The following is a 20,010-nucleotide window of genomic DNA, read 5'->3' as shown; positions in this document are numbered from 1 at the left end:
ATTTAAGAAGGACGAAAGGACAGCATGCAAGGAGCTGGGGAGGAAGGGAAGAAGGCAGCAAGCAGCAAGTAGTGCATGCAGTAGGCTCAGCCAGAAAGAAGCAATCAAGTATATGATCCTCTAGTTAAAAAACCATGGCATCTTGTGCAGTTTGCTGCTTATAAAACGAATTTAAAAAGAAAGTTCTGAAAATGCTAATTTTTTAAGAACCTGCAGGCACCTTTTAAGTAACCACATACTCCAGCAATCTGTAACAGTCTCCCTCATGGTTTATGTATTAAACTTCTGGTTCTGATGTATAATACATACCAGCTGTGCCAAAAAACTTGCTGTAAGGTTGTGATGAAGTTTGTGAGGACTCTGATGAAATAATTCCAGGGGAAGTTGGTGGAGTGGTCATACCACAAGTTACGGAAGGGCTCCAGATGGTAACCTAAGTAGAACAGATTACCAACAGCAGCAAGTCAAAAATGCCAAAGTAAGGAAAAACTTACATGAAACAAGCATGTCTGGTATATGTCCCCTACTAACTCTGAAACTATGTCTCTTGGATTTTGATACTGGCAATCACTTTACATAAGAATATGAACTTCTTCCATACAGCAAGTTAGAGGCATATTAGGAAGCTTCAACAGATACTTAAATGAAAACAAATGCACCTATTTCTACAATATCCTTAGTAAATGAGAAACCAATTAGAGGAGCCAAGGTTTTAAATGTGCTAGAGTGCCACAAGGAGCTGCATTACCTGCTGTGGCTCAGTTGACAGCTGCATAGATTGTGGGCTCAGAGTCTGAGGTAGCTGCCCTGGCATTTGTGATAGTGTTAGCCGAGGAGTGGAATTAGGTGTAGAAGTCCCTGGAGTAAGAAAAAAGTATGAGAATGTTAATCAAATCTGATATGGCTTTTGATGAGCCTTCTGGCTGATATTAACTTATTTAAAACTATTCAGATCTACTTACCTGTTCCCGCATACCAAACTACTAGGTATCAGATTTATCCTTTCTAATCCGCTTAACGTATACAAATCACTACAGTGACTACTGACTTGAAAGCTTCAATTGACACCCTGATGAGGCCTAATCTTTAAAGTGCTAAAAGCCTTCCCAGCTAGTTACCACTAACATTTCTGAGCACGCACACACACCCCAACACATGAAAACAGGATGGATTCTATACAGTTTCTACAAATAGGGCCACGTTGCAACAGTGCCAGAGACATTTATCTTCAAGGCTTTTTGCAAATTCTACACACAGAAGTGTAATGTTTGTAAACCCACCCTCACCTCACCAAATGGCTCTATAGATCTGGACCTGATGATGGCTCTATTAATAAGAATTATGATCTTCTGCAGTATGGCTCATCTACTTCCACAGATGAAGAAACTATGAAGTACCATTCAGTTCTTACCATAGCTGCTCAGTGTGTCACTGTAATGGCTGGCACTGAGGTCAGTCTGATGATGCTTTAAGTGTGTGCAGATTTTCCGTGACACAGAGCAATAGCCATCTTCATATGAGGCTTCTGCTGGGTCCAGGGAGATTTTGGCACATTCTATCACAACATCATGTGTTTCTAGTCTTTTCCACCTGCAGACAGTTTTCAGATCCAAAAGAGTCAGTCAGTACTAAGTCAATATGATTAAAAACAAATGACCCTAGAGATACCAGGAACTGACTGCAGAATGCCTTGTTTGGTCAGCCAGCTTTGCACATCTTCAACTGAAACATGAACAAGGCACTCCATGTGCTTTCCGAAGCTTTAAACAGTTTAAAAAGAAACTCCAATGAGGCGAGTCATAAGAGGGGGCTCCGAACTGGAGACATAACAGCTCTGATGCAGACCTGTTAGGGTCTGCCATGGAGCACTCTGGGAAGAAGGAACACTATACAGAAGCTTGAGCAGCTGGAATCTTCAATGCATTAGGAAATCAAATCAGCTAGCCTCAGGTGATGGTAGTCCAAATCTCAACTGACCAACTGTGCAGAACTTTTATTAGTTATTATGCAAGTTCACATCTGGAATGCCAGACTAAGCTGTACTGCAATCCAATTTTGGTTGTATTCTACATTTGCTTCTTTTACTTTCAAAACCTCATTGTACACTGAAGTACACTGCTGTTGGCCTTCAGTTGAAAATGTCAAGCAAAACAGTTTGACTAAGATACTAACCCCAAGTGGGCCTTAACAGACAATTCTGTATCTAACGCTTTAGATGTGCTGCCCACCCCAACCAAATGCAGCTGGAAAGAGCCTGAAAAACTGAACATTGTGATAGTCAATGGGTTCCCATTTAGTAGTGTTTTCCCAGTGGCTCTGAAAGCAGGGCAAGAGCACTACTGTGCAGGAACAAGAGTCAATTTCTCCTCTTCAGTTGCTGGGCCTGTGGAAACAAGAGAAAAGCAGCAAGTGGTGCTGCTGCTGCAGGCAAATGAGCCTATTCCTAAAGAGAGCTAGACCACTTAAAAAACAAACCTCCTAAAAAAAGTGACCAGTAATGTTTCTAGGTATATAGTGAAGGCATTTTATGCACTAGATTCCAATGAACCAAAAAGGGAAAAACAGTCTAGAATTTGATGCAATTACACACCAATTTGAGTAATTTCTAGGTCAAACTGAAATAAGAGACAGATTTCTCTTTCCTATGGTAAGAGGAAAAAAAAGGAGAATGGCTAGCATGCAGCAGTGCCAATTGCTTTCTACTCTGATTAAAAAAAAAAAAGATAACTAGTCTCCTCAAATCCTTTAATTACCTACTCACTAAATAGAAACAAAGCTGCAGCTTAAGACAGCTGCTTAGGATCTATTCCCACAAATTTTGCATATTCACCCCAGTTACAAGCCAGACAACAAAAGCCTTACATTTTACCTGGGGTACCTTAGAACACTGATTGCAGAACACCATTGGCATAGGCTTTTCTCATGAGAGGCATAGGTTTCTGTTGTGTGCCTCCTAAGAAGAACCAGCTCTTTGATAGTTTTTTCCAATAGAAGAGAATATACATACCTTCGTGGGTCCAGTTCATGGTCCTTGGATCCAGTCACTAATTCTGGATGAATTCGCACATGTTCCATCATTGGCTGGAGAAGTGGGGGCAAGACAGAGAAACATTTGGTACAAAGCTTTTCAGGTACATTATGCTAATGTTCTACTTTATGGAGCTTAACAAGCAGTTCCAATAGTCAAAAGACCTACTCATTTAGAGAACAGAGTGTGACAACTCAACCAAGCTATTGAAACCTGCTTGCATCTTTCAAGTCTGTCTTGCAGCTATTAAGATTCCAATCTCTCAGTAACCTGTTACAGCTCTGTTTCACTGCACAGCACTCTTAATCCAAATATAGTGTGTGTAGCAGATAACTGCATTCTTGCAGTTATAACATGTTCACCTTAGATGATGACAACTTAAGCAATGTTTTACCTTGACCACCTCTTCAAAGGTCTCCAGGTTTTCCTTCATACTGTAGTAAGAACGCAGAAAGGAGACAAAATTGCACGGGTACATTCCATAAAGGCGGTGAAAGAGAGCATAAACACTGGCATGGAGGTGTACAAGATAGATCTCTGGAACATGACCTGCAGGAAACAGTTGGGAGCTTTTTTATGACTAGAGAAGTAAAATGACTTCTGCAGACAAGATCAGAAGAGTCTTCAATTTGACAAAATTTGAAAAGAAACAACATTGAGAATGCCTGTCTTAATTTAAAAACCACATAGTTCTGAAGTACCATAGCCTAGGAAAGCTGCAAGACTGTATGAACGGAAAGGTAAACCTGCTCATAACTGAAGAGACTAGCATGAAACAGTATATTCACTCTGATCCTTTAAGCAAAGCATGGGTCATGCAGATTGGACAGAGTTTTGGGCACAGAGTTTTCAGAAACTAGGTCTACAGGATGACAATGGACACCCCTTTCAGCTCAAAGTCAAATAAAAATCCAACAGAAACAAGTTACAAGTTAGAATTATGAAATTAACAGATCATTCTGGCCTGTATGAGCAGCTAAAATACTAATCAATGCCCAAATGAGCTTCTAAACTATACCCTACCTTCTCAGTCGTGTCATTTGTTCAGAAGGCCATAGAACCAGAAGATATGCACACATGCAAAGCTTTCAGTCCTGCATCTCAAATGTCTTAGAATAATCCTAGGATAATTGGCAAGAATATAGATTTTTCCATCTAGTATTGATTTGTCCAATACCATTATTCCAATAGTTGTCAGATGAGAGGCATTAGCTGAATTCTTATATCCCTCCCCAGCATTCACTCCGAAGCAACTCTCCAACTTTTCCAGCACCTGGTTCAACTGCTAGTAGTTTTTCCTCTCATCCTTTTATTTACCAGCAGCAGCTGCAGCCTACTCAGAGCTATTGTGATTCAATTCCTGCCCAGTAGCATCTGCAATAGAGGCAGCAGCAGCTCTTTGCATCTGAAAGTATGTGAAACCAGGCATTTCTGAGTGCTGTATCAAGGAACACCATTATGTCAAAAGAAAGGGATAACTACAGATTTTAGGAGCTCATTTTCTGCATTTAAAAACCTAACCCCATCCCGCTCCTAGACCCGCAGACTGAAGGGCTCAACACTAGTCTGAACAATCCTACTGAACCATACTTGCAAGCAACAGTCAGATGTCTCACCTGGATTCTGCAAGCACCAGGCTGAGAGACGGCCAAAGATAATGAAGAAATCGTGCAGGTACTGTTTGCCAGACTGAGGAATCATTGGCAGCATTGTTATTAACACTAGAACGCCTGTGGTGAGTACTACTACATCTGTGTCAGTCTGCAAGGAGGAAAAGCTGTATTAGTCAATTCAAATGGTAAAGCTTCACTCTGTCCAGATGCAGAACCAGGATTCAGCAAACACTGCATGCCAATGACCTGTGAAAGCTCTTACATAGAGATTACCTAATTTAAACTCACCTTACCTTGGCTCACTGAGGTAATTATCTCTTTAGCCCCAAGGATCTTTGAAAGAAGATCAGAGATTCCAGCTACTAACACACCTTTCTGCTGCTGAACTTTTACCTAGAGGCCAGGCTTATTTCAAAGGCAGCCTTATCATTGCTCCTTTATGAACACAGTTACAACCAGCAACCCTGACTGCAATATGAAACACCCTACCTTAGGTTCCTCCCAAAACTAACCAAACCCTTCCTTCACAGCCTGAGATGTGAAACCTGACCTGGGTACCCCATACAGGTGACATATGACACACATTAGGCTCAGAAGCCTCATATTAAATCTCCCTTTTCATTTCATCATGAATGCCTCCAAGCCCTTTTTGTGCAGCAATATGTTAGCCAAGATACCCATCACAACATGACCACATGTGTGATAAAATTAACCCATCTGGGCAACTGCATAGTCCACAGCATCCTAATTTAGAGCTTTGATGCAAGTTGATGCTAGCAGCAGTCATTCAACTTGCCAGACTGCTCGAATGCACAGACAGCTCTGGAATGCTGAAACATACACCCAGAAGATTAAGCACTGCTGAAACAACACACTGATGTTAGGTGGGTGAAGGCATAGTTGTATGGTATAATCCAGTAACCAAAGATGTTCCCAAATATAAGTGTTGCTTGCTTGGAGGTCTCCATTTTGTAATTTATTTTTTTTAAATACACTTCGCAAACAACTGTAGAAGCCTCATGTTTTGCACTACAAAAAGGGGATCGACTAGCAGAACACTTTAGTTAGATTAAGCAGCAAGAGCAAGCTAAATTGTAGCTGATAGAATAAGGTACAAACAAAAACCAGTTGCCAGGCAGGAAATTTCTGTGCTAGTGCAAGTACATTATTTTTCTCTGACATTTAATTAGGATGCAAGAAACTTTGAGAAAACGTTTTAAGCATTATCTTTATACCACTGATGATGTACATTTCTGTTCCTTACATTCAAGGATCTCAGCATGTTTTCCCAATTTAAGTCAATTCTCTTAGTAATCATATAATGTGTGACAAGAGTGCTATCTGTTTAACAGATAGGAAAACCAAGGCAAATGGAGGTAAAGCACCTTCCTCAGGATCCCTCTACAAGTGAGTTGCAGGACAGAGCGCCCCCACCCCAAGACTGTAATTGGCAAGATATGACAAAACAAGACAGTTCCTTCATAAGATGCCATAAAATATTTGAGTTAAATCTAGAGGTTTGGATTGAAAACAAGCTATTTTACACAGATGTACAAACAGCCAAGAATTCCTGCATACAATCAGTGCAGAGTAGACAGTGATCAGCCCTTTATAAAAACCATGCAATACACTGATACCATTGATTCATTTCTCACCTTGAGACACTTGAGTAACGAAAGTAGGAGAGGCGCTTGAGAAAGCTTGTGTTTCCAAGATGGCTGTCGTCTTATCACATGACCCAATAGTGAGAGAGTGGGTAAACGGGTAGCAGCTTTGCCCATATATTCATTAATTTTATCCAGTAGGTGCTAAACAGAATACAAGGGAGAGGAGTGGAAAAAGAAATTAACACATTACAAAATAATTACAGTGATCTCCTTGAACAAGCTGGCACCATTGGAATTGATGTAGTAGTCTGTATCTTTAGCTACAGGAATTAATAAATACGGTATTTATAAATATGTGAACTTGGGTTGCAGGCTGTTTGGATCCCTAAGGGAACAATTAAATACTGCCACTGAGTAACTTGAGGCATTCACCCCAAGATCTGCCACTTGGGCTTAGCAGATCATTCTGCATTAGGATTCAGTCACTGCATAACAAATATTTCCAACCCCATTAGTTTTGCCATGAGTTCATTTAGACATGCTCACTTGTTTGCTGGATCCCTTTCTGCTTTTCAAGTTGTGAGCCTGATACCCTTTCTCTTCAGCTAACAAACCTAACATTAAATAATCTGCTGCTAGTACCACTGATTATCAATAATACTATAAATAAAGCCTATTACATTCCACATGAAACAGGTCTTTCAGGAGCTTTGACTGAAGTCTACTGCAGCCATCAAGCCAGTTTAGATGATCCAGGAAACAGGCATGAAGCCTTTCCTTTAAAGGGTTTTTTTGATTGGGTTTATTTAAATCAACCTACTATTACTATACAGATACAGAAATCCCCAGATCAACTGATCTAACCTTTAAAAAAAAAAAAGAAGAATGGACACTATTCAGAAGATTCTACAATGCTAGTAGTATCCGCTGTGTTTCAAAATTCTATTACAGCCAACATTGTTTTACCTTGTCATGAGGCTCTTGCAAGCTGGACAGGATGTGTAATGCCTGCTGAGAATTGAATTCCAAGAAATAATCTACTAAGTTGTTCACAAGCATAGGTCCACGGTCTAGTAGTTGGTTGGGCATAAGAAAGCAGGGTAGTAAAAATAGTTAAGTTTAGTACATACATATTCTGTAGTAAGAACATTGTACAAAACTATAACTACAGTAATGACTACAAACTTGAACAAGTACTGTAGACATTACCCAGATTTTTTAAAAGAGAATTGCAAATTACTGTCTCCAGTCCCTAAGTATCCCACTGATTTTATTCATAACTTGATGGGACAGCACAGAAATGAACTGAACATAAGATTAGAAAAATTCACCTTTCAGATAGTTTCAGACCAACAGTGAAAGGTATGGCACTACCTATCTTTGCATTTAGGCAGCAAAATGAAGAATAATTTTATTCATTCCAAAACATAGCATGACTCATTTCCTCTGTTTCACCAAAAGCATCTCTTCATCTAGTTTCAACTAGTCATGCACATAAGGAAGAGAGTAAAATCACCTTTTAACCTGGGATTGCATATACATGGAAAATCCCAGTGACCTTATAAACAAGATCAAGGAGACTGTTTTAGAAAACTAAACTGCAGAATATCAGACATGCCAAGAAACTCAACTTTTAGCCAAGAGAACAAGAGAGCTTTCAGCATCCAAAGAGCTCACTGGCATGAAGTCACAGATGCAGAGAAGACGCCACATTTTTTGCTTGCTTCTGTACACCTTCCCACCTCAATTTAAAATGAGGAACACATACCAGAGTTGAGGTTGTCTTTGAAGGCAGCTGTTATATCTTCCATGTCAAGAACCGAAGAATCCAGCATTGAGAAGAGCTCACCAACATTTGCTTGCTGGGCCATTCTGTCTACTAAATGCTTAAGCACGGACTAACATGAATATGCACATTAAAACTTCAGCAGGTTCCTCATTAGTGCCTCTACCACACTAGAGGGAGAGAACAGAGCACAGATATTAAAACAAATAAACTACCTCATTTTCCCCATATTTAAATCTCTTGTCACTTCTCTATTGCTTGCTACAGGATTACCTCTCTGATAATATTCGATGAAAATTGTCATTAAGGATATTTTACCTGCAAGGAAGACATATGCACCAGATAAACTATTTACAATGTTCCATACTTACTTCAAACACCAGTATGTCACATGTGGCTTTGTACATTAAACACATTTTCCAGAAAATGTTGGTCAAAGCACCCAGATAATAGCCCTTCGTTTACCATTTTGGATCAGTTTTAGACCAGGACAGCCACTTACAATTAAGAGACAGTAGCTGTGAATAAGATTCTAATTGCTCTCTGAAAGCCACCAATCCTACCTGTTCCCACAGTTGGGAGGTAGTGTGGCTGACCCTCCACCAAGTTCATACCCACTAGACTGCAGTATCCACCTGCCACCAGATTCACTTCCTTGTTTCTATGACTCTTCCCTAAAGCACAAGCCAGCCCAGCTTCACAAAGCTACAGACATGCTTAACTTTGTTAGTTCAGCTACTCTTCAGCCTTTCAGTGAACAAAGCTTAACAAAAAAGCAATAGCATGTTGAGGGACTGGACTGAGGAGGGATAGGTCAGAAACAGGAAAATGAGAGAACACAGCAAAGCTAAAATAAAATCAAAGCCACAGGATGGACAGAGGAAGATCTCAGCATGCCAGAACCATGGGACACTTCTCAATCCAAAGAAAGGGGATGGCAGAATTGGAGCTGAATAAGAAGAGTTTATGCAAGGATTGCCAGTAACCTCATCTCATTAGGTTTCTTGCTCCTAGGCTATAAGCTGCTCTCGGTTCTGGTAACATAGAGGGAAACTCAACAAAACTTTGTTGACTGGGTCACCTGGTGACAAGATTTTTTAGTAACATTATCTGAGATAGATATCTTGTTTTGAATACAGATGTCCAAGAACATCATTCATACATGTACTGCCATGTTTACATTACCAGGCACAGGTGTAACACCCAGATACAATTCCATCCGCTTTTATACTGTGGTAAAATGTTACTGGGTTAGTCTTTCAAAATCCTATTTAGAACACATGGTCCTACAGCCACTGCTAAAAGCATCAATTTTGGCTTCTACCTACAAATTTACTACAGTATAATTCCAGTCTTTGTTTTCTTGCGAGCCCTCTCTCATACAGTAGTTAAATGCAGTATAAAAACATGTACACATGTGAGGAATGCAATTGGGTCAACTGACCAACTTGAGAAGGATATACAATAATGTGTTCAGAATAGCAATAGTAACATCTCATCGATTGGTTGCTTGGCCTTCATGAAACAAGACACAGTTAAAAATTTGAACACACGACAAGCCAGATATCTTTTATTCTGACCACAAGCTACATTCCACAAATAATGAAGTCTTTGCATATTTAAAACCAAGCAAGCATCCTGACTGAATCCAAGTCAAACGGACATTAGCTATCACCTGTGACCCATGCACAGATCTCTCTAACTGCAAATGAGGAATGGTATCAGTAAATCTCCTTTTAGGAAAGAAGTTATTCTACAAATCAAGTTTAGCTATAACTGGCCATTGCACCCAGATTGGAAAAGCCATTACAGACTTACCAATATGGCAAGCCTGAACCCATATTTGTAAAAATATGAGTCCCAGAAGCTAAAAGTCAGCACCCTAGGCTAAATAAGAAAACCTATTGTCTACCACAAGTGAAAAGTCATATTTTTAGGACAGAGAAAATGAAGAACAGTTTAAGAAGGGATAAGAGATAGTCAGCAGAAGATTACATAAAGCAGCAGCTTCTGTAATAGCTCAGAGAGGAAATTTCTTATCAATTCTACTACAGGCTTGTACAAAAGTCTGTTCTCTTTGGGGGTCCACACAGGACAAGGAAATCCAACAGTTTGGAGGTCTGCCCCTAAAACCAATGAAGAATCAGCCTTTATTCACCTCTAGTTTCTAGTTGTGACATGCACCTGTTACAAGCTGCACTTTTGAACCCTCTACATATAGATGGGATAAGCAAGCTTTTCAAATTGCAAGGAACCCTTTTCAAAAGCATAGCACCCACTGTTGCCAAGTGTAGCAGATGCAATGTAACAGAAGTTTGGCAAGAAGCTCCCAATAAAAGCCTTTTGCAACCATTTTTATCAGCATGCCCAGAGCTTTTTATGGGAAGTTCACACTTATCAATATCTTTCAAACTACGGATCTGTTTCTAAGAAGCTACTGAACAAGGACAGCCTTTAATCAGCTTCAATATTCATAACTTAACTTGTTCAGAGCAAACAGCCAAAGATACATTCTCCCCAAAAGGTTATGGTTAACAATGAAAATTCACAAATCAGGAAGTTCAAAAGGCATGGTTCCCACAGTACCGGGAATTCCACTGTCCTGTGCTTCACGTTACTGTTAGGTTGGTGTTTTAATGTATGCAGTGTGGCCAAGCAGCAGCTGTTAGGAAATTCAGTTATGGTTTCCACAGCTGCTGTTACTTCGCTGTGCCACATGTATTAAGTCAAATTTAGCAGCACACAGTAATACGAATACAGGCAGGCCAGTAATTTCTGGTTACTGTGGGAACCATTGCTTTGAATTTCCTGACTTTTGCATTTCTCTCTCATAATACTGAACTAAAAACTGTATTTTTTTAGAACTGTTTGCTTTTTCACATACACACAAGAACTCATCAACTTAGATTAAAATAACATGAAATGCATGTGGACTGACAGAAAGGGGACAAAGCCACATTCCACAAGGGATGCGTTTACTCTTAAACTTGGTATTTGGGAACAAGATAGAATTAAAAGTAAAATGCATGGGTCTGCAGCAAAGGCTCCACATAGAACGTACTGTTGCGACATGTTTTAGCTCCAACTACTCCCAGCTTTGGGAAGTGGCAAAACAGAAGAGCTCAAGGAAAAATATTAACACCAATTTCAAGAAGTGAGGACAATCCAGCACAAGGGGTAGAGTTCAGTAGCAGTACAACTGTAGCACTGGTATTTATTGTAGTGTCTAGAAGCTGCAACCAGGTTGGGGCCACATTAAGGCAGGTGCTGTATATACAGAATAAGAATTAATTAAAGATCAACAGGTGAAACTGAATTCCAGAACAATGGTAACAAATGTTCATGCTTAGAGATTAACAGTCCATGGTTCATACACACACTTTAGAGTTAAAAGAACTGCCACAATCCCAAAGCACCTACACAGGTCAGATTTTGTTTTGCAATATGCAAGATTCCTACTGAATTTCTGACAGAGGCCTATTCTTCCTAGTTTGACATCACACAAAACAGCAACTCCTTTGACTGCTTAGGGAAGCAAAAGTACCAGGCCTCAAAGGATACTGAAGGAAAAATGGGTGGATATTCAGCATCAACAGAAATTCTTAGGAATAATGATAGCAAGAAGAGATTAAGCTAATCTTAACTTCTTAAAAATGAAATGCACAGTCTTAACTTTAAACTCTTATTGCTTCAAGTGAAAACAGATGTAGTGTCTTCCTCCCAAATCCGCAGGCAGCTGCAACATCTACTGCTAGGGAGCAACAGATGAAAGTAGAACAGTTCACTACTAATGCTGGGAGCAGCAACAAGCAAAGAATCAAATCAACTTTACACTTCTGATACCACAGGGGAAAAACTGTAACAGGAAACCAACACAACAGTTATTCAAGGGAGAAAACACACTCAAAAATGAAAGGTTAAAAAAAAGAGGTAAGATAGCGGAAAACCCTCTCTCCAAACAGTCAACAGCTTCTGGAGAAACAAAAATAGCCAGAAGACTAACCTCTTTTCCAGCAGCTACAAAAGTGCTCCAGATAAAACACCTATTAGCTACAACCTGAATACGTCTTTCCTAACAAATTCCCAGACACAGAACTGCTCCCCAAAACTGGCATGTGGCAAGAGAGGCTTGGCTCCTTGATAGAAGTAAAAAGATTTCAACTAACTCATTGGTAAGGACTCCATTTTTTTAAATCTACCTCTGACAAGTAAGAAGTGTTCAAATTCCCGCCCCCCAAAAGAAGAAATTCCTGAAAAATCAGAAGTAGAGATGCAATGTGCAAAGGACATTTTATACAGATGTTGTATAGGCTGTACCTGTTCTGTGGACAAGTAGGGCTTCTGTTTTCAGGGTTGTCAACCTGGCACCTTTCATGATCGCTGAATTGGAGAAGTGAGAGAGAAAGAAAACATGAAGTTAACATATGGCACCATTAACATAATTATAATGCAGATTAAGACAATTGCAGTTATGGCTCCTTTGTAGCTTTGCAGTTCCTGAATTGCATCATCAGCTCCCTGCTTGAGTAACATCTAAAAACATTGCACGGTTTTCTTTTTCTGAATTCTTGATGAATTAATTATCCAAGACAGTGACCTACTGTTAGAGATCAACATTTTGCATCTTGTTGAATAGTATGAACCTATAAAACCTGCTACACAGAGAATTTTCCTCAAGTTCTTTTAAAGGGAAATTGGATTTTTGTCGAAGTGAAAAAGCACTACAATAATCTGCATACAACTACAAAATATTGCTACCCACCTCAGAGTGGAATATTATCAGGTAACTATTTCTAACACTAAAGTTAACTTTTGGGTGCATTTGAGTAGTGTGGCAGATAAGTTGTCGCATTCAAACACTTACAAGACAGACACTTTGGGAAACTCATTCTCCACTTTGGTTTAATTCTGTATAGAGAAGGAAGGACTAGTTAGCTCTTAATAACACCTGCGTAGTGGTGGTGGTAGTGTTGTTGTTCAAGTGTTACCAATTCATCTGCCTTGAACTGGCAACCTCAGGCACTTTAAAAACAAAAACAAAAAACAAAACACCTCAGAATATCAACCCAGTTAGGATCTATTTGACAAACACAGATCAGCTGCACTATAACAAAAATTAAAACTGGAATCTGAGATCAACGCCCAGGCTGAACATATTGTTGAAGCACATATTAGCCCAGAAATTTCCAAACTTTCAGGTGAGCCCTGCTTTGAGTTACAATTTTGTTCATGCCCACCCCTGCTGTCATCCCCCCACCCAGGAGAAGCAGTGCAGCCAGGCACAGGGCACCTCTCATCCTAGCAGCCACTGTAGTATGACTCGGCTCAACGGAGCCGGCTCCACTGCCTCCTGGCTTGGCCCCACCGCAGCTCTAGGCTGCGTGCCCACCATGCTGGGCTCCCACAGGTGCAGCAACCCGCTGGTGGTGCCTGCCCAGGGCTCCCCAGCCCCGGCAGTGCCAGCTCTTTCCAAATGTCTTGCCCGTGGGCCCCCCCCTCCCCCACATTCCTTCCTGCCCCCCAAGGGGGTGCACCCCACAGTTTGAAAACTGCTGTATTAATTCGTATATTTAAGATGTATTTGCTATGATTTTGACAAGAAGCTTCATTTAAAAATAAATGAAAGAAGCGCAATACCCCTCCACCCCCAATTTCCCTTTGGTGTTGGTTGTTACCTCTGGATTCTCATGGGAAATACTGCTACAATATTACTCCGAATCAGAAATTCAGTACATTCAGTGTCAGCAGCAATACACTAGGAGACTCATCCTTATGCTCCAGCAATGAGGACACATCTGTGGCAGGATCTGTTCTATGTCAGGATACTGCTCTGCTCTACTCTACAGGGGTATCAGTATATATTGCACTTGGACAATTAACACAAAGATAGTAGGAAAAAAACATGACCATCCCAGAATGAAGCAGCTGACAGTCAAACCCGTCACCCAATAAATTTTGTCACGTGCACTGTGTCATGAGTAGCTTGTAGTACCTCCCAAGGTCACTGTTAGGAAGCAGCTGACAGTATCAACCTGCCAGCTTCCCCATCTTGGTACAGGTTGCAAGTTCAAAGGGGATAACGTGGTACTGTATTTACCAGAAATATTTCTTTGGCAACAAACCTAAAGATATTCCACTGACCAGCATGGCTGAAATATAAAAAAAACTGTCTCCCCACAGCAATAAAATTTCTGTTTTTATTTACTGCACCTGGACAGTGCAAAGGAGATTTCAGAGTGCATTTATAAACAGCTTCACAACCCAAGTCCTTCAGTTGTTCAAGTGTTTACATCTAAAAACCAATCCCCTTCAAGCATCCATGAAAGTCATCAGACACTCGCACAAAATGCCAACCAGTACAAAGACCTCTTACAGGTAATAATCAAGAGACTATTAAAACCTGTGCCATATTTTCACTTATGTGAGAAAAAAGTTGCTCTCAAGTGTTTCACAAAGGTGCTGAGAAGTTCATTTTACTTTGGAGTGGATTACCAAATCACCCAGAGTAGGCTAGGCCTTCTCCAAATGAAAAAAAAACAAAACAAAACAAAAAAAAGACAGCTGCTTCAGAGTTTAGGATGGCTGACAATACATGAAAGGTGGAGAGGAATTTAATACACCATCCTGGTCCATTAACTGACACGGTGTGTTGATGAACTGGCTCTTCACTACTACCTTCTCAAACCACAAGTATGTTATAAAGTTAACTGATTTGTTAGTCTCAGAGACTCCTCTCTCCCACATCTGCCTTCACCACTATATTCTCAAATTTAGCAACCCTCCCCTAGAGATGCTGACAACTCAAAAAGGCATAATACATATCAGGATTGAGGTATATTGGCAGAACTATATGGAAGAAAGCTGGTTCCCTGAAAGCCACCTGATCCATAAGTAAACCATGCTTTCCTTCACTTCTACGGACACTACTGTTATGGTTATAGGGTAAAAGGACTGCATACCTAGACACCTCCAAATTTTTGCTGCCATACACACTCTGGAAGCTGACAAACCCAGAACAGTAAAGCACTTGCTATTCCTGTTTGATTGGCCAGGGAAACTTATCCAAGTCTGCTTGCCAGGGGATGCACAACCACATCACTAAACCAACTCTAAGTGATACCTGTTTTGAGGATCAGAGAAGCACAAAACATTACTGAATCCTTTTACCCTCCTAAGGCCTTACAGACACCCCCCATTTCTTCAGATCTCACTTTGCTACACTACTGTAGGCAATTCAATCCACAGTAGCAAAGGGGGTGGAGGGTGGGGAAGAAAGGCTGCCAGAGTGTGCACATTTTTTGTTGTGACATTTTGTTTTAAAAAATTAGCAATGCTCAGAGCAGGTGTGAACAAGACAACAGCCTCAGGTCTTCTCTAGTTTTGCTGCCATAAATAAAGCTACAGCAGTGGGCAAAAGAAGAAAAATACCTGTCACCAACGCATATGGTGCTGTAAAGTGAAAGTTTCCATGGCGCACACATCACCCGTACACACATAGAGCACCTCTTTAAGCGCTCCATAGGCAAGAGGCCTTCCAACCTCAGACCTCATGGAAGCTGTCAGGCAGAGAGCCTAGCATTAATAAAGGAGATAGTGTTCTATCAGATACAGGGATGCCTGAGCTTCCCTAAATTAACTAAAACAGGCAGCTTAAACAACCGTGTGCCACTAAGCCCAGGCTATTCCAAATGAACCCATCAGTGAATGGCCAGTGCTCCAAGCGCTGCAGCTATTAGGAAAAAATAAAAAGAACAGCTCTCTCCACTCCGGGAGCTAGCAACTTAAGACCGTTCTAAAAATATTCCACACTTCTAAAATTGCAACAGTACTGCATCTTATTCCATCCAATGAGCTGCTGCCAAAAGCCATAGCATATACGCATTTACCATTTTAAGGCAAATGAATGCTTTTCCGAAACACAAACTGCCACTGGAACCATCAGTCAACAACAGCCCCAAGAACATCAGGACAGTAGCACTCTAATCAAGTTGGGTTCAAGATGCCCAATACAAGAATAACCACCTGGCAATATCCAGCTTTGCTTTGAGAGGGACAGAAAATGTGGCATGCTGTTCATGAATTAAGAGATCTATCTGATGCACATCACACCAGGTCACCACCCTCTTCTCTGCTTCATTTCCAGATCCAAGTTCCCAAATCCAAACTAAGTTACCACCTATGGAGTTAAAATTCAAGATAACCAACACATGCATTTTTACATAGCTTTCTGTAGGAAGATATCTAAAGCAGGAAAAATAAGACTATAATAATCTAATTCAATGCTTTTTAGGCTTATCTTTCAATTGTGGCTTTGTTATGAGCTTGTTATGCTCATTACTGACCTACAAATCCCTGATTGGGCAGGGGGGTGGAGAAAAGCAGCAAAAGAAAAAAGGAGCATCAGAAAAGGAAAAAAAAAACTCCTAAGCATTATAAGCCTGGCACTTTTCAGTCCGTTGGCAGAAGCCATGGATTTTCTGCTAATAAGCCTTTTACTCAACAAAAGTTGTTTTTTTTTTACTTTTATTTCAGTCTTCCTCATATGGTCAAAACAGATTAGGAAAAGAAGGAGCAGAGTACTCCATTTTCCTATGTAAGCATATTAAATAAACATTAGATTAGAACAAGTATGTTTTAAAATATCCCTCAGCTGAACTAAAAAAAAGACAAATGGAGAGCTTTGTACTCCACAGTGATATGAGCATCAAGACTCTCCTAAATTTTTTTAATCAAACTTCAGTCGCCAACAGAACTCTTGGAATATGTTCATAAAAGTAAGTTGCAAATCACCTGCTCTTGAATCCAATGGAAAAAAAACAAACAAACAGTCTTGTTAGACCCATTACCTTATCTAAGTATTTTATAAGGAAAATACTGTAATCCTTACAGGCAAGTCAAAGGGCAAGAAGCACAGCCCTGTGAAAGATTAAGGTTTATTGGAAGCAAGCATTTCCTATTCTAAAAGCAAGTGTTTTTATCCCCCGTGACTCTTCTGTCCAAAGGAGACAAAATGACCCTTACGTATAGCTATTATATTCTCAACTCCATCTGAAAACTCCATGATAAAAAACTCTTTTTGAACTGTATACCACTGCCACCCACACTAAATCTTTTAGGCCCCCCAAGGACACTGTCACAGATATTCTGTTTCCTCAACTGACCTGCTTGCTGAATGATTCCCAAGGCAGGGTTACTGTTTTGCATAACAGACTATTCACTTACAAAGACTGATTTCGGTGACCAGGTCTTCCACTAGCAAAAGTGATGTAAACATTTTTTTTTCTAGTTTAAGCAAGCTAGGCTTTGATACAAATCAGCACTCTTGCATTTCAGCTCTACATTGTTCCAGTCTGTTTTAATCCAGAAGCCATTATTGAAGTCAAATGGTTGTTTACAAAGCCAGAGCATCTCTAATGGAACAATGCACCTCAGATGAGAGCCCTCATCTCATATTTATATGACCCTGCATAAGCCTGAAGTGCTGAATAACATGCTAGAAAACTGATAGGAAGTTAAAAAAAAAAAAAAGATCACTTGAAGTTCAGTGAATCCTATGACTTATGAAATGTTCAGATCACATTTAAGTCAGAACTTCAACAGCTCAGACTACCTCATTTGGAAAGTACGTCTGCTAAAACTAGCTAGAAAATAATTTACAGAACAAAAAGAGTGTTTCTAATCAATTGCTTTAGTTCCCATCTAAACACTGCCCTACTAAGCTTCTAGCACTATCAAGCTTTGTGCTAGTGCACAACCAACATGCAGCAAAACCCCCAAGGACCAACCAAAAAAACCCCCAAACCCAGCGGGTAGCGACCTATCTGCATCAACTGAACTCCTTAGGGCAACATGTTTCGCTGGACCAATTACACAGCCAGGATAAAATCAGGCAAACTTTCCAATGCGAGCCATTCTTCGAAGTCTGTGATGCGGACACCCGAGGAAAAATGTCTTATACAGAAGCAGGTCTAACTCTACCCCTACTACACAGCTGGCCCAAGACAAGTGATCGCCTTAAAAGACCCTTGCCTCTTGTGACTGTGACGATTTGCACATGATGCAACACAGCTCTCGCTGGACTGCCAAGTGCTGACTTTGCCACAGCGTTATTAACCCTCAAAATCAGTGGCCCCACGGGCCACATGGGCAGTGCCCAGACCCAACACATGCGCATAATGGGGCTGGATCAGGCCATGTGGCCCTGATAAGGGGACAAAGTGGGGGCCCAGCCCTAATCCAACAGTTGCAGCAGTGACACTGCTCTTCCCCCACCCCCCAATCTGCATTTTCCTGGCTGGTGGGGAGCCCCAGGGGGGTTGACACCATGGCTCCCCAGGCTGTGGCTGGCTAGAGGTCAAGCTCCTCCATCCGAACCTCTTTTGTACCAGCCTGACCCAGCGCCCCCCCAACTGCCATATGTAGGGCAGAGGGTGGACGGGGGCCAAGCCACACTGCAACCCCCGTTTCGTCGTTTCTCTCCTTTATCCACCTTTAAGGTTTTCAGGGGGTTCATTTTCCAAGTCTCGCCGCGATCCGTGCCCCGGTCCCAGCGCCCCGCGGGCCGAGAAACGCTGCTCCCCCCGCGAACAAAGGAGTGGGGCGGTCGGGCCTGCCCCCCTCCCAAAAAAACCCCTCGGGCGCCCCCAGCCCGGGGGGAGCCCGCAAGCAGGCCCCGCGCGAAGCGAAGGGGAGGTTCACGCCAGGGTGTCCCCCGAGGAGGGTCCGCAGTGTCCACCCCCAGCCCCAGCCGGGCCCCGCGGTGCTCACCCGCCTCCTCCGCCCCGTAACTGTTTACCGCCTCAGCCCCGCTGGCCCACAGGGCGCCGCCATCTTAGCCCGGCCTCCCCCCCCGCCCCCAACAGCGACTCGGCCTCTCTGCGGATCCCTCCGCCGCGGACAAGTAGTGCGCGGTCCGGCTTGCCCGCGCCCGACCTCGCTGCGGCCCAACCCCCGGTGGAGCCTGCCTGTGATTAGGGAGCCGCCGGCGAGTCGCCGGGCCTCGCGGAGGCAGCCGGTTTCGGAGGGAGAGGAAGGGGACGCGGAGGTATCTCCGGAGAGGGAGTGGTAGAACCGAGTTAGGTCTCGTGATCCCGGAGGCGGCCGCAAGGAGGCCCGGCCGGGGTCACGTGACCGCGGGCTGCGGGCGGGGGCGGGGCCCGCAGAGAGGTGGTAAACAAGGCCCGCGGGCTGCGCGGGCCGGGACTGGGCCTCACCCTCCTCCCTGCCCCGGGGCCGGCCCCGCCCCGCCCCGCCCCTCGTCCTGGTGCACCCGGGCGTCAAAGCCACCGGTGTCGTGTGGCGTACCTGGTCACGTCGCAACAAAACGTGGCTCCGGTGATGGTCCCCAGGCTTGCGGTGGCAGCACACCCGTCAATGGCATGGCGCAGGTCAATGACATCACACCTGCCAGTGGCATCACATCCCTCAATGGCATCACACCCATTAATGGTATCACAACAGCAACGGCATCACACCTGTCAATGGCATTGCACCAGTCAATGGCATCATACTGTCAATGACATCACACCCATCAGTGGCATTGCACACATCAGTGGCATCACACCTGCCGGTGACATCACATCCCTCAATGGCATTGCACCCATTAATGGCATCACACCAACAATGCCATCACACCTGTCAGTGGTATCACATCCATCAATGACATCACACCCCTCAATGGCATCATACCCATCAATGGCATCACACTCAGTGGTATCACACCAGTCAATGGCATCACACCTGTCAATGTAATCACACCCATCCCATCAGTGGTATCACACCAGTCAGTCGCATTACATGCATCAATATCATTATACCCATCGGTGGCATCACACCCATCAATTACATCACACCTGTCAGTAGCATCACACTCATCTATGACATTGCACCGTCAGTGGCATCACACATGCCGATGGCATCACACTCATCCTGAGTCATCAATGACATCTCACCCATCAGTAGCATGACGCTGCATAG

General features: G+C 42.4%; 1 protein-coding gene across 10 annotated transcripts in view; it reads right to left on the bottom strand.

Annotated features, from left to right (window-relative positions):
* Nucleotides 1-19,357, bottom strand: part of TSC1 (TSC complex subunit 1) — a 36,248-nt gene extending 16,891 nt beyond the window's left edge. The window contains exons 1-12 of one of the 10 annotated variants that reach the window (XM_090022660.1): nucleotides 18,999-19,100; nucleotides 12,899-13,056; nucleotides 12,352-12,414; nucleotides 8,017-8,204; nucleotides 7,215-7,318; nucleotides 6,297-6,449; nucleotides 4,645-4,789; nucleotides 3,423-3,577; nucleotides 3,008-3,081; nucleotides 1,412-1,590; nucleotides 749-858; nucleotides 310-433 (exon numbers count right to left, since the gene is read on the bottom strand). In XM_090022660.1, the coding sequence (XP_089878786.1) occupies nucleotides 310-433; nucleotides 749-858; nucleotides 1,412-1,590; nucleotides 3,008-3,081; nucleotides 3,423-3,577; nucleotides 4,645-4,789; nucleotides 6,297-6,449; nucleotides 7,215-7,318; nucleotides 8,017-8,119 (1,147 nt within the window). In that variant the 5' untranslated portion in view covers nucleotides 8,120-8,204; nucleotides 12,352-12,414; nucleotides 12,899-13,056; nucleotides 18,999-19,100. Of the gene's footprint in view, nucleotides 1-309; nucleotides 434-748; nucleotides 859-1,411; nucleotides 1,591-3,007; nucleotides 3,082-3,422; nucleotides 3,578-4,644; nucleotides 4,790-6,296; nucleotides 6,450-7,214; nucleotides 7,319-8,016; nucleotides 8,205-12,351; nucleotides 12,415-12,898; nucleotides 13,436-13,709; nucleotides 18,740-18,801; nucleotides 18,892-18,998; nucleotides 19,128-19,338 lie in introns of those variants that run through there. The other 9 variants (XM_090022663.1, XM_090022658.1, XM_090022667.1 and 6 more) reach the window with 9 other exon arrangements.
* Between the last annotated feature and the right edge of the window lie 653 nt (nucleotides 19,358-20,010).

Source organism: Crocodylus siamensis, chromosome 11 (genome assembly GCF_052110815.1).
Source record: "Crocodylus siamensis isolate JL-2025a chromosome 11, ASM5211081v1, whole genome shotgun sequence".
In the NCBI taxonomy this organism is placed as follows: domain Eukaryota; kingdom Metazoa; phylum Chordata; order Crocodylia; family Crocodylidae; genus Crocodylus; species Crocodylus siamensis.
This window is presented reverse-complemented; position numbering and strand designations above follow the sequence as displayed.